Genomic DNA, 23,568 nt, shown 5'->3' with positions numbered 1-23,568 from the left:
ACGTGCAGATGGGTACGGGAAATGACGGTAAAACAGATTATGATACATATATCTTTTCGCATTAAAAGAAAAAAGTAATTTCCAGAAAATTCAACCCATGTTATTTTTCAAAAAAAGTGCACATAAAAGTGTAGTCTACAAAATTCCTAATATTTTTTATGATATAAAACAATAAGACCATCTCCATCCATCTGACATTGTGTGGGTGTCTCAAAAATATTATTTTAACCATTTTATAATAAAGAAATTATTTAATTAAATTATAAATTATAAAAAGAGAATTTGACCAATAATATAAGGACAAATGGAAACACAATTTCTCAAACCAGAAACAGTATCTACCCTCTCTCCTACTTTTTTATTATTTTTTTTGTTTTTTTAATCTTGAGACATTGCTCAAGACACTACTGTTGGAGATGATCTAAGGATTTTGCACAATAAAAGTAGAAATCTGGATTTTTTCGAATCCGAATTACAACTACAGACCTTTGATATAGATTTATTTTTTACGGGTATTGGAACTTCCAATATGTCCAAACATTAAAAGGAATATTTAGACTATGATATCGAAGACTAATTTTTTATTAAAAAAACAAGAAAAATTCTTAACTATCCGCTGCCCTCAAGTAAAAAAAAAAAAAAAAAAACATGACGGGGTTTATCGGCGGTAGTGCAGCTCATGATGAATCCCCCACGACGGAGTTTTCTGACTAAGAAACTCGGAAACAACGTTGGCCTCCAATATCTTGACGGCTTCTTCACTCGTCACCGACCTCAGCGTCTTGTACTGACTCACAGAAGAGCCTCGAGACAGAAAGAAATTCATGAGTTCGTCGAAGGCGCCAGGCTTAACAACCTTAATCTCAAGTGGTCCAATGTTCTTATCTTTCTTTCGTTCTTTTCTGTAGAGAGGGTCCAAAGACTCCTCAACAATGAAGCAGCATTCTTCCATAACATCGCGGTTAGGTTCGAGCTTGGCGTCCTTGACTTTGCTCCCGAGTTCCCAATAGAGCACATAGTGGCCTACAAACGAGGACGAATCCACACGGCTAGTAAACTCCATTAGCATCAGGTCATGTGGCTCGAGCAGGAGCTTTGCGTTTGACACTGCCTTAAGGAGGTCTTCTTCGTAGGTATTGGCCATGTGGAGGCTCAGAACAACTTTCTGTCTTCCCACGAAACGGAAATGTGGTGAATTGTTGTAGAAACCAGTAACTCTTAAAACATCACCCACACGGTACCTATACAGACCTGTAAAATCATATGGAGATCTTGAGAGAGACATATAATTTATTTATACACATTAAGAAATTAACAATTAAAATGTTTATTTTGTCTTCTATCATTTTCTGTAAGCAAAGACTCTGCAACAATAAGCAAAGACCCATTTTAAAACTATATCTTGTTCTGATATGGAGAGTAAAGAAGAGAAATACTTACCAGAAAACGTTGTGACAACAGGTTCATAATCATGGCCAATTTTAACATCGACAAGATCGACGACCACATGGTTCTCTATGGGATCACGACCAGCTTCTTTTTGGTCTTTCTTGACCTCTAAGAACTCGAAGTACCCCATAGATGGGATGATGGTGTACGACACATCGCTAGGCTTGCACAGAGGATTAACATTGACACCGATGAAACATTCAGAGCTGCCATACCACGATGAAATCAACGGAAGACCACCGCCATAGAATTCCAGCAACGGAATGTACTGTGCCATGGAGCCTGTAACGACGGCTTCCACGCATTTTGCTTTTCGCCAAAGTCTCTTCACAATTGCCTCCCATGAAGGTTTACTGCATTCTTGCTCGATAAGGCTCGCTAGGTCCGGATTTGGAGCGGTGAGGAACTTACCAATCCCTGAGACACATTGAGCGTCTGTGATCCAGTCACTGAGACGGCCAGTCCTTATGTTTGAGCATAACTCTTGCCAATGATCTTCCAAGAACTTGATTACTCTGAGGAAGACAGAAGCGAAGGGTGCACCCAGGCGAGCTACATTATCTCGTTGTAGAAGCCCACAAAGCAATTGGCAGTACATGCTTTGTGTAGTGTCTTCACAAGTCGAAATTTCATGCGGGCTTATCTGTAATCTATCCCTGTAAGTAATATAACAAACACGATAAACAAACAGTCGTAAGCACCAATGAGCACATGTTCACCAAAAAGTGAATTGTGTAATGTAACGTGGGGAAAGAGGTTTTGTTGATTTACCAAAGAGATGAGTTGGTTTTGTTCACGCTTTTCAAAATACAAGTTATCATAGTCCTGACCAGTATCCCAGAGCGAGTCTCGCTTTCTGGGTTCACGAAATAGAACGTGAGAGCTTTTCCTTCTCTAATCCCCTCGACGTACCTGCAAACCGTAGATACAATGAGTTTTGGGTTTTACTTACTCTTTTTCTTTTGGTATCATCAATAAAACAGACACAAGTTGGAGTTTAAAACTCTTTACTTGTAGAGTAGAGATCTATAGAGAGATCCAAAAAAAATCCTCTGTTCCCCTTCCTCTGTTGTCAAAGGAATCAAATTTTGAATTCCTCCTGAAGTACCAGAGCTGCAAAGCAATTAGCTTTCCTTAATCCATTATATATTCCTCACTTCAGTTTTAATGTAAATCATTAAAGATTAACAACTCAAGTATCAAGTTTCGAACCAAATTTCCTATTCTTTTGTAAAGAAAGTGGACTTATGAAATTGCATGTGCATGTGTGTCGATCACATTTTATGATATATAAGAGCCAAGATTCCAAGTCTCTTATGGAAATTCTATTCTATAAATTTGTCTACATCCCTCCAAATCTTGCATATACAAAGCTTTGAAGTTGTTTTAGTTATCGCAGATTCAATAAAAAAAGAGGTGGATCGTTTTGAAGGCACCTCATCACAAATAAACTGATGGGTCGATCACAGATGAGGTCAGACGCCTCTCCATTAGCGATACGACCGATGTAAGGCTTAATATCTTCATAGGTCACAACGGGTACGTTCTTCTTGAAGCTTTGCTTATCAACTTGACCGTTGAGGATACCTTTAAGATACTCGGTATGAGCATTACGCGAAAGTACTGCTTCCAAGATGGAATCTTGAATCTGCTTTACGTTGGTGGTCACATCCTCAAGAAGAGACAGGCTAGCTTTTGGGTCTGTTAGATCAAACTTCGGCAACATGCTTGCTTTTGATTGTCTGCAACAACAATAACAAAAAGCTAAGCCTTTTAAAGTCTTATCACGAAATTGTTTACATAGGAGTGAAGAGAAAACCTTTGTTCTAGCGAGGTGGATGGATGAGCTCTGGCCTGTCTCTTTCTCTGCTTGAAAGCTTTGTAGGAGAGATTAGAAAAAGCAGTCAAGTGGTGTGGTGTGACGATATGTTCGCTGCCGTAAGATTTGCTCTTTTTCCATAAATAGGATTAATTGACAAAGGCTAAGCAAAAAAAATTCTATTGATATCCCATTTTTAGAAAGATTTGATCAGTGTTCAAGAAAGCGCTAGGCGCTAAGCGGGCGGTGATCCAGTGCCTAGCGCCTAGAACGCCTAATCGGAGCCTAGGCGATTTTTAGGCGGTTTAGACGTTTATAACATAAAACATTATAAATATAATATTATATATAAAAGTTATATAAATCTTAAAATTATGAATTATAAACAAAAACTAGATAAAACATTTATTTATATTTATATTAAACAATATATGAATATTTATAACTATATATATATATATAAATAAAACTCTAATTAAAATTGAAAAAATACATTAAACAAGATTTATGTAATTTTAGGCGGTCAAGGCGGTTATCTAGGCGTCGCATGAGAGCCTAGCGCCTAGTCGGGGCCTAGACGACCGCCTAGACCGCTTTTTAGAACACTGGATTTGATAGTTCATTTTTACAAGGACTATGATACTATGGGTATGAATGGTGGTAGAACACATAGCAGAAAAAGAATATGATGGAAGGTTAATTTATTTCCTAATAGTGGTGGTGGAACACATAGCAAAAAAAGAACACATTACCAATGTTACCATGTTGCAAACAAGGTCGGTTCAATTTGCGTCTGTCCGGTTAACGAAACATTGAACCGATAAATCGTAAGAGAGCAGTCGCATGAAAAAGCTCCGAAAGAAATTCAGAAATCAATTGACCCAATCAAATCATTGCGGTGGTGAAAATGGCTCGAAACGACTCGCGATCTAGGTCGCCGTCTCACCGCCGACGACACTCTCGCTCGCCTGTTACTCATCGTAGCAGCCGTCGTAGCAGGCGTGACCGCAGCCGCTCACCCTACACATCAAGGTCTGCAACAATCTTTCTTCCTTAATATGTGATAAATGTGGATAAAGCGATTTTCGAATCTTATGGTGATGTGAGGAATTAGGTTTAGGGACTTGGGATAGAGAATTAGGTTTAGGGTTTAGCGATTTTGCCGAGAACTTATTCCAGAAAATTTGTTACTTCACTATGGCTATTGATGTCTGATGTCTAGCTGCTAGTGAAGAAGAAGCTGCTCTAGTTCAACACATCTTCATAAGAGTAGGTTTCCAATTTTTGTAGGCACAAGAAGAGCAGATCTCCTACACCGAGGCAACACCAAAGGGCTAGAAGTAGTTCATTGTCTCCTTCCGAGCATAAAATTGCGATTGAAGCAAAAAAAGAACTGGAAGACAAGGCAAGGTAATTTTGATTAAACGTTGTCTTTGTCTTTCAGATTGTAGTATACTTTATTAGTTTGTTGTTTGAGGCAATCTGGTTTTCCAGAGTTTTAGGATTGTAAAAACTAGCCTATACAAGTTTTGAATTAAGTTTGTTATTCACAGTGGTATCTCTATGGACTATATATGTGGAATTTTGTAACCTTAAACCAACATATTCATTTCTAAGACTTTATTTTGCTAGTGAGCAAGTTGACATGCACCAAAGGGTAATATATTTCTTGAATTTTCTAGAGGTGAAGGAATTATATAGCTCTGTTTTTGTTCATGGACATATTATTTGCGGATTCTCGGTTGTGAAAAAATGTTATTAGATGTAAAATTTGTGATTGTTTGTCAACCTCTTTATTTCCTTATGTAAATTAAATACTGTGTGGGTAGTGAATGGAAGAAAAACGGATCAATTTGTGCGTTTATCTGATCTGGAAAAGTTTTTATTGGCTAGTGTTATTAGTCTCATCTTTTTAACTCTTTTTCCCTACTAAATTAAGACTGCAGCATGAGGCTGAGCTCAAACGACTAGAAGAAGAGACTGCACAGCGGATTGAGGAAGCAGTAAGGAAAAATGTAGAGGAAAGGATGAAAACCGAAGAAGTTAAAGAAGAAATTGAAAGACGGACAAAGGAAGCCTATGAGAAGATGTTTCTTGATGTGGAAATACAGCTGAAGAAAGAAAAGGAAGCTGCTCTAAACGAGGCAAGAAGAAAAGAAGTAAGTCTAGTTGTTTGTTCGATTTTGCGGCTCTGTTTGTTTGGTTTTCTGGTTTTGGAATACTTGCTGAAACTTAAAAGTTGGGAAAATAATTGAAGGAACAAGCTAGGAGAGAAAGAGAAGAGCTGGATAAGATGTTAGAAGAAAATAGTAGGAGGGTTGAAGAATCTCAAAGGCGAGAGGCAATGGAACTTCAACGTAAAGAAGAGGAAAGGTATAGAGAATTGGAGCTCCTGCAGAGACAGAAGGAGGAGGCTGCAAGGAGAAAAAAACTGGAAGAAGAAGAAGAGATTAGAAACTCCAGCAAGTTATCAAATGGAAACAGATCACGATCCAAGCTGCATTTCGGCATGGGTTTATAATTAAGGAAACATTGATGAAGGCCAAGTCTGAAGAAACTTTTGACTTCTTGTATCAGAGAATAGAAAGATACAGTTGATTCATACTGTATCTAGCTGACCTTTCAATGAGCTTATTGTTTCACTATGTTGATCATTGTAAAAATGCAGATTCCCCTTGGATTAAATGTGGTACCACCTTTCACTCTGGTATGGTGACAAAAACTATACTCGGCCTTGCACTTTTAAAGTCATCCTTGTCTACCAATAATATTTGCTTTTGTTAGCATAAAGCAATGCTTAGAATATTAACAAGACTAATAAGTTTGGCGGGCTTTTGGTGGGCAGAAAATTTTGGTGGCTGGGCCTGGCCGGACCAAATAAAAAGCCTCTTTTTAACATGTGAGGAAATAACAAAAAAATAATAATTTCACCTAAAAAGTTATATTAGAAACCTAACAATATGGTTTATTGAATTCAATCGAATTCGAAATTTACAAAACCCTACATTCCGCAAATGTACAGCAGTTCTAGAATTAGAATGTCCATTCGCAAAAACGTTACTAAAAGTTCTAGAAATTTAAGTTAGCTAGAACCACAAAATTGTGTTTTTTTTTTCTTTTCGTTTGTGTGAGATTTTTGAGGTGTGAAAGCAACGCAAACAATACTCCCTCTGTTCATAGAAGATTGATGTTCTAGAGTTTTCACATATATTAAGAAGCAATCATTGTTTAATTATTTGTCAATTACTTTTTTATATTAAATATTTTTTAATAACTTTGAACCAATAGTATTAGAAAATAGTTAATCATTACGTATTAAAGTTTACGATATATTAATTTTAATCAATAAAAAAATAAAACAAAAGCTTAGAAAATCAAACTTTGTGGAACAAACTAAAACTCTAGAACATCAAATATCTAGGAACAGAAGGAGTAACTTTTAAGTCTTTAAGTAAGAAGGGCAGCGAAACAAAAAAATTCAACGACAAAAAGTTTTTGTGTGAGTTAGATTCAATTTAAGGTTACTTACTTACAATGATCATGTAATCATTTTGTCTATCGTCTCATTAATGGTTTTAGAGAACGAAGACAAAATCTAGACTATGAACAGCCAAAGCTAAAACTCATTATCTCGTCTTACGAGAATCAACACGCAATTCGATTAGTTCCGCTATTCTATACAAACACAAACATTCTCAAAAATATTTCTAGTCACAATTTCTAAAAGTGGTGTTTCTGCAATAAATCTGAGGAAAATGGCAGATTTTCCCATGTTTAGTGAAGCTAAACATCCTGTTTTTGAGATGATAAACCTGATTTAGAATAATCTTATATGTTGGGCACATTGTTCCCCTAATCTTAAAATAAACTCATCTTGGACTTGGCAACTAAAAAAGGTTTTTATGTAAAGGCCGGACTAGAGGCTTTTATGTATAGGACTTGGCACTCCCATGAGCTAATTCCTCTTCTCATGTATTTTAAGATTAACCGTAAAACTGAAACATATATTTGACAAAGAGAACCTATATACAATTACACAAAGCTTTCTTTTGAGATTATCCACAAAATTTAAGCAAATATAGATTGATAGAGGTAAACATTTAATTTTATAAATTGTGCAATTCAAGTCTGAAAAATACTAAAAATATTTTTAAAAAGTCTACAATTGGGAGTTGGGACCACATTATAAGAGCATCCATAGTGGTGAATGTGTTAGTATAGGTGTAAATAATTTTTAGTATTATAATTAGAGAGAGAAAAAAGAGAGAGATAGAGAGAGATACAGACAAGAAATTTTTTTCCTTTTTTATAATACCCACACCCGAATGCAATTCTACATGTGGGTGTTGTTGAAAAGCCACTTTTTGCATTATTTTTCTATATTAAATTACATACACCCGACGTCTACATGCGCCACTGCGCTTGGTCTAAACTCGTTACTACTGACCACATTTTTCCCTTATGTTTTGATTGCTACGAGGCTACGAACATACCCCACAAGATGAAAAATGAGATAAAGATGCACGTAAATGAGTATATTATTCAAATCTCTATCCACATAACATAAGAGTTGCGATCTTCATGTGCATGCGAAGATCATCATTGTTATCTGGGGAAGTTCCACTCTCAACGGAATCAACGCAAAGCAGCCGCAATATTTGAATCTTCGAAGCCGAAAGCATGGTAAAAGTCTCTCTTGTCAGAGATACCGTACGTCCAAGTCAATATCAAAAAGGATTAATTATACTTGAAAATAACTTAGATAAAATCATTAAATAAAAAATAGATTCGGAACTTCATATATATCTTTTCAACTTCTCTCGTTATATCATTTTCTAGGTCTCATGTTTTCAGAAAACGGCACATCGCTTTCTGAAAGTTATATTTAGGGACAAATTGTTAAATGGCGAAATTAAGGAGATGGCAATTTTATGACTGTTTAGAGGGTACGGTGATCAACAGATAAAAATGGTTTTAGGCTAGACAAATAGACCCGTGAATATGTATAAATATTTACAACACTAAACTTAAATGCATGTGTGTGTAAGATATTTTTAACAATAACGCAATGAAAATAGTATCATACTCCCTCTGTTTCGTAATAAGTGTTATTTTGACACTTTTCACACAAATTAAGAAAACATATAAAAATTTCTTTTATACCTTTTAAATTCAAATTGACTCTTGGCATTCTTCTGTAAACTTAAGGTTACATTCGGAATTTTATATCAAATATTACATTGAAAATCTAAAACAACACTTATTTTAAAATACAAAAATAATCCTAAAACGACATTCTTTACGAAACGGAGAGAGTAGAAAATAGCGTTGAGAAATGTCGTCTCTGTGAAAGTTTAAGTTGGTGTCGTGTAGAAATTAATCTTAATTAAGTTTTAGAAAATAAAAGAAGAAATGGTAAAAGAGCGATATTGGGATTGACAGATGAATGGAATGGGTCATGGGATCTGGAAGATGGCCCTCGAAATAACACACTTGACGTAACCAAGTGGGATGGGACCCAATTTCCCTTCACCCTTTGCCTTTGCGCATGCGTAACTCTGTAGAAGAAAGCACTTTTACTTATCTTTCTACATCATCTCATCTAATCTCATTTTATGGATGTCAATTATCAAACCCACCCATATCTCTGAATAGACCAACCCAAAAAATGTAGAGCCAAAAAAAAAAGTAACTATAGAAATACATGTAGATGTATATTATTTTTTTATTAACCAAAAAGTTTTTGAATTTATATCCATATATAAACATGAAATAGTCTAATAGAATAGTGTAAGTAATGTGGAATATATTGCAGAAACTATTCTGAGACGATCACGAGGGACTTAAGGCCAATCAAACTCGAAATAGAATAATGAAAGATACTCGGTGTTTAAAGTACTATCTTTGGTGGGGTAAGCTCGATCTAAATCTCAAGACCAAGTTTGCTTGTCCTACTCTCGCATGTTCACATGTATCAATAATTATAGTAATAAGAGGAAGAAACATAAACCACAAATAAATATAATCGAGTACGATTTGATGCATGTACACAAATGCGTTTCTAAAAAAAGATCACATGAATAGGTGGACAGATAAGTCTCACTATTCTGTAAGAAACACTTTTGGTTTTGGGATTGCGATATTTTTGTTCTTTAAATGATTAGTGATTGCGATATTCGTTGTGATCATCTGTGATTTGTTTGAGCACACTTTTTTTTTTTGCACACTTATACAACAAAGAAAATTTGTTTGAGCGCAGATGGATAAGCATTGACTAAATCTGCTCAAACAAACTTTCCGGGAGTAGTCAAGTTTGAAGATATAAGACATAAGAAATGAAACTACATTTTTTATCTAATTCAGATAAACAAATGTCCCAGTTCTTAATATTCGAGTATTAGCTCGTGCACCGGTGTTTAATTTTCGTAGAGAACGTTCAAGCTCCTGCAATATTTCATTAAAAATTGAAAAGAACTGCACGTGAAAAAAAAAAAAAAAGAAGAAGATTTTAATCTATGCGAACTATACGTACTGAGAGGGACCACGACTAAAGCTCGAGTAACATTCCCCTCTATCTTTTTGTACTTTGATTTTTGCTTTCTCTTATTTTCTTTTTGATATTTTTATGTTTACGGAATATTTGTATCACCCATATTCGGTTAATGATTTGCTCAGAGATTAGACAAGATATAAGCATGGGGAAGGATACTGCATTTCTAATTACGTCCCTATTTTTTGATGTTTTATTACATTATTTTGATGCAACAAGTTGTTTAGATGCATTTGCAGTCCACGTTTATTTCTGTTTGAATTTACTCTAGGTTAATTATAGTAAATTAGGATAGTTGCTTGCAATTGGAAAATATGATTGATGATTAGTATATATTAGAACATATATGGTTACAGATCCTTATAATTTTCTTGTTAAAACCATGTTAGTATCTATAATTTTTCTTGATCAATAAGAATGAGAAGCCTTTAACTCCAACTCTATATTTTAGAAAAGCCGTAAGAAATAGCGGGAGTTGTTTAGAAAGCTTGCATTGGATTATTATTTAGAATTAACTTATTTTTGTCTAGTTTTAACTCATAGCTGGTTAGCTCTAAAGAGTCAAATCTATATTTGTTGTACAGTTTTACAAGTTTTGATTCCAAACATGCTCCCAAAATCGTTCTAACATTTTTTTTTTTTTTTGTTTCAGAAATCATGATCGTCAAATAATTTATGTCTCAGAAATGACATATTTCAGAAAATCAAACTTCTGCATGCAAATCCAAATTTAACTAACAATTACGAAACAAAAACAAATTGTTACACACGTCTCTCGTTCATTCATATTTCCCATGCAACAACGGTTACGGAAACCAAAAATGAAACGAAAATGGTAGCGATTTATAAAACTGATTCGACTGACAATAATAATTAGATTATTTTCTTGGGTAGTTATAATAATGGTAACCATAGCTCTTCTCTTCTTCTTCACGCTGTTGCTGTTGTTGTTGTTGTTGCTGCTGCTGCGACTGTTGGGAGGAAGAAGAAGATGAAGAAGGAGTAGAGAAAGGCTGACTGAAGAGACTCGACGTGTAGTACGATAAATCAACCTCATTGTTACTCGTAAGCAACTGAGCGTATTGAAGGATGTCCTGGTTATACGTCATTGGCCACGAAGTAGTAGTTGTAGTAGAAGAAGGTGGACCAGGCCGAATAGGTGGGGAGTTCATTGATTCACTAACTCCTCTTGATGCATGATCAATGGTTGTTGTGGTAGTAGGGCCTTGGACCCGTTCAGGGAAGTTTAGTTTAGCCTTGGTACCTTTGAATTTTAGGGCGGCTCGGTCGTAGGCTAAAGCAGCTTCCTCTGCTGTCTCGAAAGTCCCGAGCCAGACACGGGCTGCTTTCTTTGGATCACGGATTTCCGCCGCCCATTTGCCCCATGGTCGCTGCCTTACGCCTCTATAGTGTCTTCTTCTTGGTTGATCTTGATTAACATGAAACCAGAAGCAAATTTTTTTTACATATTGCATGTACAATTCTACATGCATGAGACTAATTATGCTACGTGAGATTTCAACGAGTAATTATATATAGCAAGAGAATAATTGAAGAAAATAATAATAGTTTAATATTTCTGATTTAAAAGGAAAAAAAAATGAAGGATTTTAACTAATGATGATGCATACATAGTACTTAAAACGCATCAACTATGTGATTGTGGAACTTTACACAATATGCTATATATATACTATTCCTCTCTATGGAATAGAGTACTCAATTCATTCGAATAATTGATTCAATACTATATTTATTACATTCTCAGTTATAACCAGCGAAATATTCTTCTTTTTTCTTGTCAGACCAGAGAAATATTCAAAAAGTCAAGCAGCTACATATTGACATTCAAAATTCACATATATAAAACTAATAACATTGAACAAATCATATTGGTTAATCAGTTTAAGATTCATTCTAAAAAGAAATCGTTGTCAATTCAATTTTTTACCCCAAAAATAAAGGTTACCGTATCTAGAAAAGAAATCTGGATTTCTGTTTCTATATATGATGAGTAATTTCGGGTGTCTTTTAATGTATAAAGAATGACATATATAAATCTAACTTAAAGGATAAACTAATTAGACTTGATTTTTGATAAAGACTTTGCGTATGTGTCGTTTGACATATTTTGGCTTCTAACTAACGAACCTAAAAAACGAGTAAATCATGTTAAAATACAAAATATTGATAACCATAAAGTTGATAGAGAATGATATCTAAGACAACTAAATTTTTAAATGAACAAAGGAACATACAGTTAGGTAAGAAGACATATGTAGGTTTATATATATGTTTGACGACTTAAGACATGGAGTTAATAAAATATATCTAACTTGTACTTGGAAACAAAAAAAATAAAATCTAGATGTATATATTAAAAAAAAATGATAGACACGTAGTATCCTGATCGGTGGTTCAATTCAAAAACAGAAGGAAAGTTCTTTACGGAAAGTAAATTAAATGACAGATGCATTGAACTTGAACTTGAACCTAACCTATACAAATTCCTTTTTTTCCCCCAAATATAATTATTAAGAAAGAAAAATACCACAAAGGGTTATTAATGGTAAGTCTTTAGTTAGTTAACTTATTATAACAAGTTATACATCAACTAGCTAAAAACAATTAAGCTGTTCTTAGATACATATGATCAAGATATATAGAGTTATTGTAATATAATTACCTTGGTCTTGTTGAAGTTGATCCGATTTATCAAGCTCTTGTTTGACCGGCGGGTCTGTCGGATTCTCGATGACACGGCTGAGAGCGGAGACCATGGCGTTGACATCAGTCTCGTTCCAAGATGGATTCTCATCCGCCGCCGCCGATGTTTCCTGTGGAACCGGTCCCTTTCCATACCTCCGATCCACTTTTACAACAAACTGTATTCACACGGATATGTAACACACACACACACCGAGAGAACAACACGAGTGTGTATATATATATGTACAAGAATTTGAAAGGAACTAAGTTTGAATGAATTGATGATAGGGATTCTGCGGAGTGACTAGGCCATGGAGCTTGGCTTGGTGATGAACAACACAAGTTGGGATCGCAAAATAAGGGTTTATGTCTTTAGTTTAGGCTATGATGTGATATTATGAGGAAAGAAGAGGTGACAAAAGGGTTTTATAAAGAGAAGGATCTACAAGAAAAAAAAGGGAAAAACAGATGATAAATTATTAATTACAATCTTTGGAATGGTGCGGGGTGGGACCGTTCTTTGAGTTCATAGTTCTCTACTTCTCTTTTTCCTTTTCTCAATTTTTATTTTTTTTAGGAGCTTATCAGCTTCGCATGTTTTGGCAGCAGTGTTATGCACATATTAGGAATGAGTGCGGACCCAACATTCTGATGATCTTTCTTATTTTTTCTTACAAAAAATAAAATAATTGGTATTTTTATTGGTATATTTTTGTATATGTATTTATTCTAGTATATTATCTATCAAAATTTTGAAATTCGATCGTATATTTTTATTTGTTATCTACAAATTGATAAATTTTTAAAATTAATAGAATCTGTATGCATCAAGTATGAACAGTCATTATTAATTTTAGGAATCAAAGCCTGTATGGGTGCATCCATTTGAAAATCATATTTGATCAATTAACCACATTTTAAATTAAATTAGGGTACATTGGTAATTCGGTAATGCTAGCCCCGCCCCAATATATTTGATAGCTTTAAAGAAAAATAAATAAATTTGGATCTGTTTTTTTTTTTGTGAGACTAAATTTGGATCTCTTAAGAAAATAAAGAAAATTTAAAATATTTAGAGTTAATTTTTGATTTTTTAAAAAGCTATTCAAAGTAAAATTTAAAATTTTAAATGTTTGGGCCTATTTTTTTTTTAATATAGAAGTTTAATATCTTTTTTTTGGGTTATTCACCTAAATCACCCTAGAATATTTGAGCCTAGTTAACAAAAAAAATCTTAAAAAATGAAATTTTAGGCTATTTTTTGTTGATGTTTGTTTTTAATGGGCCTTTAGTCACAATTTTATTGGATTATTATTGGGCCTTTGGGCCGTCACCTCTTTGCCCCATCCTTTGGGCCGGGCCTGCTTTTATTGATGAGTCCAATCTTTTCTTTTGCTTGGAGAGAATTTTGCATCAATTATTTTTCCAACTTAACTGCATAGAAAATTTTGTGTTTTGGACACTCTACTGAAGCTAGATGAAAATTATGCTAAAATCGTTCAAACTACACATGGTTTACCTGGTTTTTGTTTCTAAGATAGCGATAAAATCGGAAAAACACACGAACTGAAACAAAACAAAACCGGATTGTTATTTTGGTAGTTGGTAGTCATGGACTCATGGCTCAGGGTGGTGAAGTGTAACGAAGGGTTTGGTTTCATCTCAATGTTGTTAGGCCATTTTCCAAGTCCATTACTCCATATTAAACCATTTCCAACTTCAATTCTATTGAATATAAATGCTCTGTTTCTGAGTAAAGACTCAGAAATTCTCAATGGTGTTTTCCGTTTTAAAGAGGAAATTAAATCAAACAAGGACTGAATCAATATTATATATTAGAAAATATAAACAAACATTCAGACAAATTAGAGCATCTCCATTTTTCTCAAATGGTTTCTCACTAATTGTGATTAGTACACACTGAAATCACAACAAATAACTTGAACCATACCCTTTTATCAAAAAGAAAAAAAACAAAACAAAAAACAAATCACTTGAACCTGTAATCCAGGGAAGGAAGAACAATCAAGAACTGAAGAATTTGGCTACCACACATGTCTCCAGTACTTGCAAGGCTTTCCCTGATTTAATGCATCTGGGAGTCTTGTATTGCCCAGTGGAAGCACCTTGTGAGATGAAGAAGTCCATGAGAGAAATAAACGTTCCTTGACGCACCACTCTTATCTCCAGAGGCCCGATCGATCCGTCTTTGAATCGACATCTCTTGTAAACATTATCAAGCGACTCCTCCATTACCAAACAACACATGGAGAGTGCCTCTTCATCGAGCTCAAACTGTGCCGTCTTCTTCTCCTCTCCCTCTTTGGTATCTACTTCCAAGTAAACCACGTAGTGACCGGGAAATGTTGAGGTGTCAGCATAACTGGTGAAGTCTTTCAGATCGAGACCTGATGACTCGAGTACGAGCTTCGCTTGACTCACAGCCTTAAACAGATCTTCTTCGTTAGTTTTATCAGAATCGATGCTTAAGACGACGTTTTCTCTTCTTACAAACTTAAACTGAGGCGCGTTGTTGTAGAAACCAGTCACCAATACAATATCTCCCACTCTCATCCTATACAAGCCTGAACAAGCAAAACATATTCACAAACATTAGTTCAAATATATAAAAAAATGTAATGCATTTTATTGAAGTCATGATCCATGTTTTTAAGCTCACCGGCGAAATTTGTGACCACGGGTTCATAAGTGCACCCAAGTTTCACATCTTCAAGGTCGACCACATCGTTATTGTCTCCATCCATTGGTATGAACTCAAAATAAGACATGTTGGGCATGAAAGTGTAAGAAACATCTTCAGGTTTGCACAGAGGATCTAGATTGATCCCAAAGGTAGTCTCTGAAGAACCGTAAGTTGTTGAAACGAGAGGCAAGTCGTTACAATAGTAGTTCAACATGGGAACGTACTGTCCCATTGAACCGGTAACAACAGTTTCGATATATTTGGTGTTTGGCCACAATCTTTTGACTATACCTTTCCAAGACTTTTGGTTGCATATTTCTTCAATCGTGTCTGCTAATTCAGGACGTGGCCCTCCAAGGACCAAAGAAACAGAGCTTTGACAACCCAAGTCTGTGACCCAGTTGCTGAGATGGCCCGATCGGATGTTTGAACACAACTCCTCCCAAGAATTCTTAAGAACCTCGATGGCTCGGACCATGACTGAAGCAAAGATGGAACCCGTTCTCACAACCTCGTCTCTTTGGACTAAGCCACAGAGCAAATGGCAGTACAGACTTTGGGTGTTGTTAGGGCATAAGATGACTTCATCAGGGCTCGTGTACGAGTAGTACCAGTTCGATGGCCGGTGCTTGAAATAGTCACTCTTAAAATAGCTGCTGGTTGCGACTCGAGCAGGCAAGCCAGAAGGAGTCATGGATTCTTGTTTAGTAAAGAGAAACATCATCCCTTTTCCTTCTTCCACACCTTTCACATGCCTAAACATAACAAAGAAGAGAGTTTTTTATCAATGGTCTGATCCAAATAATAATAGTAAAAAAATATAAAGAAAAAATGTTGCAGCACTTACTTGGTTATAACTTGCATACGAAGATCGTAGATGAAAGTCAAGTTGTCCAAGTACTTGTTGTTCCATGGCATCATCTTTTGTGCTCCTCCAGAAGTTCCCGAACTACCAAAAAAAAAAAAGCACTTCACGTAAACATATAGTCTTTGACAAGAAAGAAACTGTATGTAAATTATAGAGAGAGTTTCTTATGTACCTTAGCAAGAAACCGGTAATAGGTCGAGCCGATATAACATCGGATGACTCTCCATTAACGACACGATCCAGATAAGGCTTAATATCTTCATATGTCACGATCGGTACGTTTTTCTTGAAAAGATCCTTATCGAACCTACCGATGAGAAAACGTTGGAGGTACTCTGTTTTGGTGTTGGGTGTGATTATCTCCTCTAACAAGTTGTCTTGTATTTGCTTCACATCTGAAGTTAAATACTTCAGCTGCTTCTCAAAACTTTCGTTGATATCGGAGATTGGCTTCATATTTGGTTCTCTCTAGTTGATATGAAAAAAGAAAGAGAATGGATAGTTGGTTATTAGTTGATATGAAAACAGAGTTAACACTTGGGTTCTATATATAGCATGAAAAACCCTAAATAATTAAATGGATTTGGCAGTTCGTGAGTCTCGGTCAATTTTTTAACTGTAGAAAAAGTCTCGACCGAGTAACACAATTTCATAATATGCTTTAATTGAGATTATAGAATTCTGACCTTAGCGTGTGAATGGTGACACACAAATAATGCTTCATTTTTATTTGTATTCCAACAACTGAGAATAGATTAATTTATACATGTGTATTATAAGAACGGAGTAATTAACTGATTACAAATGAATATTATATTAGACATCTGAGAAGTAATTTCGTTTTCATTCCATGAAAGGAATATTATATTAAACTAAAATATTTTTCAATTCACGCGATTACAATTTACAAGTCTGGTTCAAGCAATTGCTCACAAAAGATATGGATATTTAACTAATATTAGTTAAACACGCAATCACAAAATGATTAATAAACTAATATTCAAGCAATTGCTCACAAAAGAAAATGTTTAACTAATATTCATCTAATATTAGAAAAAACCTAAAATATTTTGCAATTCACGCAATTGCAAGTCTGGTTCATTTAATCCGTGAACCTGCGAATCCATGAATTAGAGACATCTAATCGTTTTGTTTAACTAATATTCATGGAAAATGTAATTTCGTGGAAAATATGGTTTCGTGGAAAATGTAGTTTCGTAAATTTCCATAGACATGCTTAGTAATTGTGTAGACCGTGTGAGAAGTGAGAACCTTAATGATGCGAAACTTTGACATCGATCTATAAAATGTTTATTAACTAACTGTTTCATGGAAAATCAGTTTAAGTAATTCATGGATTCGCAAAGACATTGGTAGGCTTAATATTATAATTACGTGTACGGTGTGAGAGGAATTGCTAGTCATACACCAGACTTAGAGCAGACTTAGAGCATGGTCATAGGTGATACTCATAAAGTATCATTAAGAATTTTTTAGTATTATTTATAATGTTTGTTTATTGTTTGAGATTTTTTATGATACTCTTACTAAATATGTTTTTATTGGTGAAACCAGTTTAAGTATCATTTAAAAAAATTATTTGCAAAATCAAAAATAAATATATAAAAACATAGGATTACAAATGTAATATTACAATAAAAAACCGTAGAATATTCTTATGCAAAATAAACATAAAATTTTTCAAAAAAACATGATGATAAAAATAATTTAGTTGCATGGAGTCAATTACCTTGGCCCAATTTTTACCAAATATGAATATTTTTTTTTTCTGTTTTCAAGGAAAAACGCGCTTCTCAGACGAATCAGCTGCCGCCACGTCACCTGATACTGGATATCAGAAGTATCACTCCAGTGATACTAATCAGGCCCAATTTGATACTCTGATCTATTAAAAAATTATTAATAGGCTTTTATGACTATTCGGATCGGGTTCGGTTCGGATAGTATCGGATTCGGATCGGTTTCGGATTAATTTTAAATCGATTTGCGAGGAAAAAAAACCAAAAAAATGTTCAATTTAAATAAAAAATAGTTTTAATCTTACTAAAATTTGGCTAAGTTTTCCAAAAACATGTATAATTTTAACAAATATAACTAAAAACTTTCTGATATCTAGGTTATTTAGGATATTTTTGTTATTTGTTATAAAATTATAGCTAAATATAACTAATATTTTTGGATATATAATTTTATTTTCGGTTTTCGGATATCCTTTCGGTTTTCGGTTCGGATCGGGTTCGGTTCGGATAATTCGGATAGGAGAATTCATTATCCGTTCGGGTTTTGTGACTATTTGGTTCGGATTCGGAGCCGGATTTTTCGGATCGGTTTCGGATCGGTTTTCAGATTTCGGATTTTATGCCGAGGCCTATTATCAGCTATGTACATGGTTTTAGGTTTCTCGAAAATACATATATTTTTTATAAAAAAATATTTTAGGTTTTCCATATATTTGTTGGTATCTGTTTCCTTAGAATCAACAAAGTCAGGAAAAGGCAGGGAAATCACACGGAACTTCGGCCAAAATTGTACTTCCAAAACAAGTTAAAACTTTCGCGCAAGAAAAATAAAACTCATACTCAAAGACCAGACCACACAAAGACTCTACGGTGAGAGTCAAATATAAATAATTAAATATTAACAAAATCACAAAAATATAACTAAATTCTACACAACAAAGACCACAAAAAGACTCTACAATGAGAGTCAACAAAAACTATTTATTTAGTTGTGAAAGTGATGGAGACTAAAAGAAATTACAAACGAAGTTTCAATATCATATTCAACGAAATTACAAAAGAACACGAAATTGAACGCAAGAGACTTTAAACTCACCTGCAATAGAGTCTCGTTTCTTCTCTCCAGATTGATACACTCAATTACAAAGGATTTGGAAATTTGTGAAACTGCATTAAACCAAAACAAAAACAAAAATAAAGATCAATAACACATGACAGTACGATCCAAATCGTATCACCGATATTATATGGTTCTCGCTCAAGCTCCAATCGTAGTCTAGTCTTATCCTACCCAACGGTACTATATATGTTTTTTACTTCGACCATACCAAACATTGTTAATTCATCTTAAACTAATACAAATCCCCTAAAAGGAAAAACCAAAACTATTTGCTTGTTAAACTCTTCCTTCTTTATCTTCTCTATTCTCCATTAACTGTTAACATTTAATTTTAAAATCTTTCCACCAACCCTAATAAATTTTTCTTTTGAAATATGGAACCGTTTCTTTATTTTAAATTCTAAATTTAATTTTTTTTTGATCAAAACGAATTCATCCATGTAAGTTAAGACAAGAGGATTTTACGCGTAAAAAAACTACTCCCTCTGTTTCATATTATAGGATGTTTTAGCCATATTATTTTGTTTCACAATATAAGATTCAATACAACCAAAACTGTTTGAGTTGTTTGACCTTCGAACGAAAACTTTAATTTAATGGAGAATATGAAGGGTGGGCCTGGAGGGCTGGAGGGATATTTGTCCAGAAATTCTCTGGAAAAAGAAAAAGATGTTCCAAGTAAACATTAAGAGTTGAAAGTCATTTCTTAATATGCTACAAGCCTACAACGTCAAACACGAGTTTTGATCAAAATAAACTTCCAAGTCGTCTCCATCTCTGACTTTAATATACACACCAAGTGGGTTTTGGTGTCTAATGACATTTGGAGTGTCCTTCCAAAACACACGTATCTTTCATAAATGTCAAATTAGCTAAATGAATAACATTTTATAAATGCATCCGTACGCAGAACCAAGAGGCCATAGTTAAGACAGCTATCCTTGAAATGACCTTTAAGAAAGTTACAAAAAATGATAAATATGGTTCCGAGTTATGCTCACATATTACGGAGAAAAGACAGCTTGTGGAAGCTGTTTATTAAGGCTCAGCAACATTATTATTGTGTCCGTCCCTCCCATTTTTTTTTCTGTTTTCGTTCATATAAACATATATATGCATCTCATATATGCATTGGTGCACAAAAAAAAAAAAACATATATATGCATCTCATCTAAAACCAATCAGAAACTTTCAGACCAGTCTTGTCTTCAGATTAGAACTTTTTCCTGCCAGGAAAGACATGTTCAATGTTGGACTAACAAACACTCCAACAACGAGTGGTCTGTTGATCAAACCATAAGCTGAAAACCCGTAAAAACAGATTCACTAACTGAAGGAATACTAAGCAATGCTCAATTAACGACAGCTTTGCTTTAAGCAAAAACCTTTCACGCAAATAAATGGAATCCATGATTTGGTTAATCTGCAGTCATACTATAACTTGATGACTTGAATCAAAACAAACTAAGAAGAGGTGTTACCTTCTTTCTCAGAATCAACAGACTTTCACCTGCTCATAAATTCCACGAGTATGTTCACAAATCTTTACTTTCTCTCTGTCATCAAGAGGCTCTCTCCATCATGATCAAGTAAGTAGTCTCTCATTCACAAGTAGATTACGAATTTCTTGCTCAAAACCACGTCTCTCAACCTAGGAATCTTCCCATAAGCGATTCACTAGTGTTGAAACCAAACTTGTGGCAACATCTCTGGTGATCTATCAAGATTGCTTCGAGGAAGTTGAGGTAGCTTTAGATTCTCTTCTGCGTGTTCTATCAACCAGTAGTCTGTTTCTTCGAGGAAGGTAAACTGTTTCTCTTCGAGGAAGGTAAACTGTTTCTTACTATGTTACCATACATTCGCTGTAATATAGTCTCTAAATTGGGTAAAAAAGAAGTCTAGGAATTAAAAATATCTTACATGTACTGCTAAAAGATGCTACATGTTTGTATCTCATGGACCCCAACTTCATCTCTGTGTAGCGTTTTCCAACCAACTGGTATGTGAAAGATCAGACAGCTGTTTCATCTAAACTTCGCTTAGCGCGATATTGACGACCTTTCCTTTGGAAACTGGTGCAGCTCTCTGATTCTCCTACTTCAGTATCCCCATCTTCTGTTGCACTTGGTCTCTCTTCTTCTGCCAACTCTCCAGCTACAACAGGCTTCGTCTCACTACAGTTACTACTGACTTCTCTAACGTCCTTGGTCTTCTTCTGTGGAATAAAGGAGACTTTTGAGAATGATCCTGACTCTGGAGTTTTTAATCCTTCAACAGCCTTGGGAGTGTCCATGTATTCTCCTGCTGGGGACTTCTCATTCAATTCGCGAGATTGATCAAAGCTGTAACGGGTGTAACTCGAAGGATTTAGCAAGTAATCTGGCACCCGAGCACCACTTTTACCCTGATGAGATACACTTGTTGAGGAGACAGAAGCTGAACAAGAATCTTCAGGTTTCTTTGATGTTTCTTCAGACACAAAATCAAACCTGACTCGCTTACTTGTCCTTCCTTCTGAATCTGAACTATTCTCCTTCCTTTTGAGTATAGGTTTTTGCGGCACAGCTTCGAATGATTCTTCTGCGCGTGGCTCTTTGCTTTTCGCAGGTTGACTGGCAGAAGTATTAAACTTGTTGGCCTCGATTGCGTCTTCCTTCAGCCTAATTCTTGCAGCAACATAGTTAGCACGAGGATCCCGTTTTGAAAGGGCATCTTTCATAGACAAGCCTTCACCTTCACCGTCATTCTCTTCACCTAGTGCAACTTTATCATACTCATCTTCCTCTGCCTGTGTTAAGAAGCATAATTCATGGAAACAACACTCAGTATCAAAGAAAGTGACAACCTATTCATAATACGGTATGTGCTACATATAAGCATAATATTATTAACAAGAAAAACTAAAATTCACGAATCATGAAGTTGGTTATATAGGTTGAAGATTCACGTACAAAAACTCTCTAAGTCACACACCAATATTCAGACACAGGTGAATCCAAGAGAAAAGGACCAACAATGCTTCCTAATTGTAATTCGCTGCGCAATGAGAAACAATCATTAAGAGACCAAAAATTGATTTACCTCGTCATCGAGAGTGCGGTCAAGTCCCATGGAGGCTCTGATACTCCACTCACCATCAAAATCCTCGCCGCAATCCATATCTTTGAGATCATCCTCTAGAGGCTTCCGAGCAGTGCTCGAGATCCTTTGTTGTCTCAACAGCTCATCGAACGATGAAACACAAGGAATCTCGTCTCTATCGTACGAATCTCGCTTCCATTCCCGCTTCTCTACTTCTGTGTCGGAGAGAGTCCACACCGACCCCGATTGTTGCCGCGACGCCGGAGTAGAAGATGTAGAAAACTTGGAAGACGAAGGACGAGAGAAGGGGAGAGACCCAAAGATCTTCGCAACGCGAGACTGGAAATCATCGTCGGCCGATCCAGACGACGCCATTGGGAAGGGAAGCAATAAGAAATTGAAACACACACAAATCGATTGGTGTGAGAGTTAACGAAGAACGTAAAAAAGACTAGACCGCCTCTTACGATTGTGATCCTTTTACAAAATGGGCATTTTATGATGGGCCTGACATAATGGAATTTCTTACTTTTAGGCCCACTATCGGCCTTAGTCACTATTACCTCTATAATTTTTTTTATTTTTTTGGGTGTGTGATATATTAAAAAAAAGGATTTTAGTAATTTAGTTAGTATCCGTAGGCCGTTTGAGGTCAATAAGGAAATGAAAGAGGCGACAGGCTAAAAAGGAAAAGAGAGATCTAAGTCACAGTGGATTGATAGCATCAGGTTGGAAATCATTTGAGAGAGAAAACCATAAGATAAAAATGATGTGAGAATATCTGATTACAAAGACCAGATTAGAAAATATTAACATTTTTGGTTAATAGAAATTCGTTATTACTACTATCAGGCCCGGCTCGTGCATAAGGCAAGTAAAGTATTATGCTTTAAGCCACATAATATAAAGCAAAAAATGAGGCCATATTTTGAAAAGTCTCAATAATCTAATGGCTTGACAATTGTTGAATATATTGAATCCCTCCCAGTTTCGAGTCTCCATAGCTGATTTTTTGTCATTTTTTGTTGTGTTATTAATTTTTATTTATTTTATTTTATTTTCAAAGCTATACTTTTAAAATTATGCTTTAGGTCACTGAAATTCTAGGACCGGCCCTGCTACTATAGTTTTATATGAAGATATCTTAGTTTTACCTGTTGAACAAAGATCTTAAACTAGATTTTAACACGATTATCGTTATGATTAAACAATATTGTACTAGCTGGAAAAGAAATCATACATTTCATTAAACAAGTGGGATTTGAAACCAAAATTTTTATTTTAAAAATCATATGCGACTGTAAAGTCTGCAAAAAAAGTAAGATCATCGTGTCCATTTTTTCCAAATTTCTTCCACTTTTCTTTTTGCTTTAACAATTTTTTCCCACCCTTAAGAGTTCAATTTATTTATTTTTAAAGAATATTTTTTCATATAAAAATAAAAATGTCTTAAAAGGAATCATTTATACCCCACTGGCCTCTCTGTCCCTCCGGAACAAAAGGTAATG

General features: G+C 35.0%; 5 protein-coding genes across 6 annotated transcripts; 1 reads left to right on the top strand and 4 right to left on the bottom strand.

Annotated features, from left to right (window-relative positions):
• Nucleotides 1-470: 470 nt before the first annotated feature.
• On the bottom strand, nucleotides 471-3,393 carry LOC9309677 (indole-3-acetic acid-amido synthetase GH3.17). The gene is made up of 6 exons (XM_002871517.2): nucleotides 3,269-3,393; nucleotides 2,886-3,191; nucleotides 2,461-2,562; nucleotides 2,221-2,361; nucleotides 1,441-2,105; nucleotides 471-1,251 (listed from the first exon to the last, which is right to left on the bottom strand). The coding sequence occupies exons 2-6, from the start codon at nucleotides 3,173-3,175 to the stop codon at nucleotides 659-661; spliced, it is 1,791 nt and encodes a 596-aa protein (XP_002871563.2). The 5' UTR covers nucleotides 3,176-3,191; nucleotides 3,269-3,393; the 3' UTR covers nucleotides 471-658.
• A 691-nt stretch (nucleotides 3,394-4,084) lies between these two features.
• Nucleotides 4,085-6,019, top strand: LOC9307633 (uncharacterized protein At1g10890). Its single transcript, XM_002873562.2, has 4 exons — nucleotides 4,085-4,300; nucleotides 4,559-4,678; nucleotides 5,208-5,427; nucleotides 5,526-6,019. Exons 1-4 carry the CDS (start codon nucleotides 4,176-4,178, stop codon nucleotides 5,787-5,789), a joined length of 729 nt encoding a protein of 242 aa, XP_002873608.1. The 5' UTR covers nucleotides 4,085-4,175; the 3' UTR covers nucleotides 5,790-6,019.
• A 4,493-nt stretch (nucleotides 6,020-10,512) lies between these two features.
• On the bottom strand, nucleotides 10,513-13,260 carry LOC9307632 (ethylene-responsive transcription factor ERF113). Its single transcript, XM_021023650.1, has 2 exons — nucleotides 12,505-13,260; nucleotides 10,513-11,247 (listed from the first exon to the last, which is right to left on the bottom strand). The coding sequence occupies exons 1-2, from the start codon at nucleotides 12,596-12,598 to the stop codon at nucleotides 10,697-10,699; spliced, it is 645 nt and encodes a 214-aa protein (XP_020879309.1). The 5' UTR covers nucleotides 12,599-13,260; the 3' UTR covers nucleotides 10,513-10,696.
• Nucleotides 13,261-14,342: 1,082 nt separating this feature from the next.
• On the bottom strand, nucleotides 14,343-16,631 carry LOC9307631 (4-substituted benzoates-glutamate ligase GH3.12). The gene is made up of 4 exons (XM_021023506.1): nucleotides 16,272-16,631; nucleotides 16,079-16,180; nucleotides 15,208-15,986; nucleotides 14,343-15,112 (listed from the first exon to the last, which is right to left on the bottom strand). Exons 1-4 carry the CDS (start codon nucleotides 16,553-16,555, stop codon nucleotides 14,553-14,555), a joined length of 1,725 nt encoding a protein of 574 aa, XP_020879165.1. The 5' UTR covers nucleotides 16,556-16,631; the 3' UTR covers nucleotides 14,343-14,552.
• Nucleotides 16,632-20,140: 3,509 nt separating this feature from the next.
• On the bottom strand, nucleotides 20,141-22,612 carry LOC9309676. 2 transcript variants are annotated; one of them, XR_002331410.1, is made up of 3 exons: nucleotides 22,061-22,612; nucleotides 20,900-21,767; nucleotides 20,141-20,812 (listed from the first exon to the last, which is right to left on the bottom strand). XR_002331410.1 is itself a non-coding variant. In XM_021023069.1 (2 exons), the coding sequence occupies exons 1-2, from the start codon at nucleotides 22,433-22,435 to the stop codon at nucleotides 20,991-20,993; spliced, it is 1,152 nt and encodes a 383-aa protein (XP_020878728.1). In that variant the 5' UTR covers nucleotides 22,436-22,612; the 3' UTR covers nucleotides 20,169-20,990. The 2 variants fall into 2 exon arrangements, 1 of the variants encoding a protein (XP_020878728.1); XM_021023069.1 differs by having other exon boundaries at nucleotides 20,169-21,767.
• Nucleotides 22,613-23,568: the final 956 nt, after the last annotated feature.

Source organism: Arabidopsis lyrata (assembly GCF_000004255.2).
Source record: "Arabidopsis lyrata subsp. lyrata unplaced genomic scaffold ARALYscaffold_6, whole genome shotgun sequence".
NCBI lineage: Eukaryota > Viridiplantae > Streptophyta > Magnoliopsida > Brassicales > Brassicaceae > Arabidopsis > Arabidopsis lyrata.
The sequence above is the reverse complement of the archived record's forward strand: the minus strand, read 5'-3'. Positions and strand labels throughout refer to the sequence as shown.

Coding starts and splice junctions, on each gene's coding strand:
- LOC9307633 (XM_002873562.2), top strand. CDS start 4,176: ATGGCTCGAAACGACTCGCGATCTAGGTCGCCGTCTCACCGCCGACGA. Junction 4,301..4,558: donor CGCTCACCCTACACATCAAG/GTCTGCAACAAT, acceptor CAATTTTTGTAG/GCACAAGAAGAGCAGATCTC. Junction 4,679..5,207: donor GAACTGGAAGACAAGGCAAG/GTAATTTTGATT, acceptor TACTAAATTAAG/ACTGCAGCATGAGGCTGAGC.
- LOC9307631 (XM_021023506.1), bottom strand. CDS start 16,555: ATGAAGCCAATCTCCGATATCAACGAAAGTTTTGAGAAGCAGCTGAAG. Junction 16,181..16,271: donor ATTACCGGTTTCTTGCTAAG/GTACATAAGAAA, acceptor TTTTTTTGGTAG/TTCGGGAACTTCTGGAGGAG. Junction 15,987..16,078: donor CGTATGCAAGTTATAACCAA/GTAAGTGCTGCA, acceptor TGTTATGTTTAG/GCATGTGAAAGGTGTGGAAG.
- LOC9309677 (XM_002871517.2), bottom strand. CDS start 3,175: ATGTTGCCGAAGTTTGATCTAACAGACCCAAAAGCTAGCCTGTCTCTT. Junction 2,362..2,460: donor TATAGATCTCTACTCTACAA/GTAAAGAGTTTT, acceptor TACGGTTTGCAG/GTACGTCGAGGGGATTAGAG. Junction 2,106..2,220: donor AAAACCAACTCATCTCTTTG/GTAAATCAACAA, acceptor TATTACTTACAG/GGATAGATTACAGATAAGCC.
- LOC9309676 (XM_021023069.1), bottom strand. CDS start 22,435: ATGGCGTCGTCTGGATCGGCCGACGATGATTTCCAGTCTCGCGTTGCG. Junction 21,768..22,060: donor ACCGCACTCTCGATGACGAG/GTAAATCAATTT, acceptor TTCTTAACACAG/GCAGAGGAAGATGAGTATGA.
- LOC9307632 (XM_021023650.1), bottom strand. CDS start 12,598: ATGGTCTCCGCTCTCAGCCGTGTCATCGAGAATCCGACAGACCCGCCG. Junction 11,248..12,504: donor TCAACTTCAACAAGACCAAG/GTAATTATATTA, acceptor ATGTTAATCAAG/ATCAACCAAGAAGAAGACAC.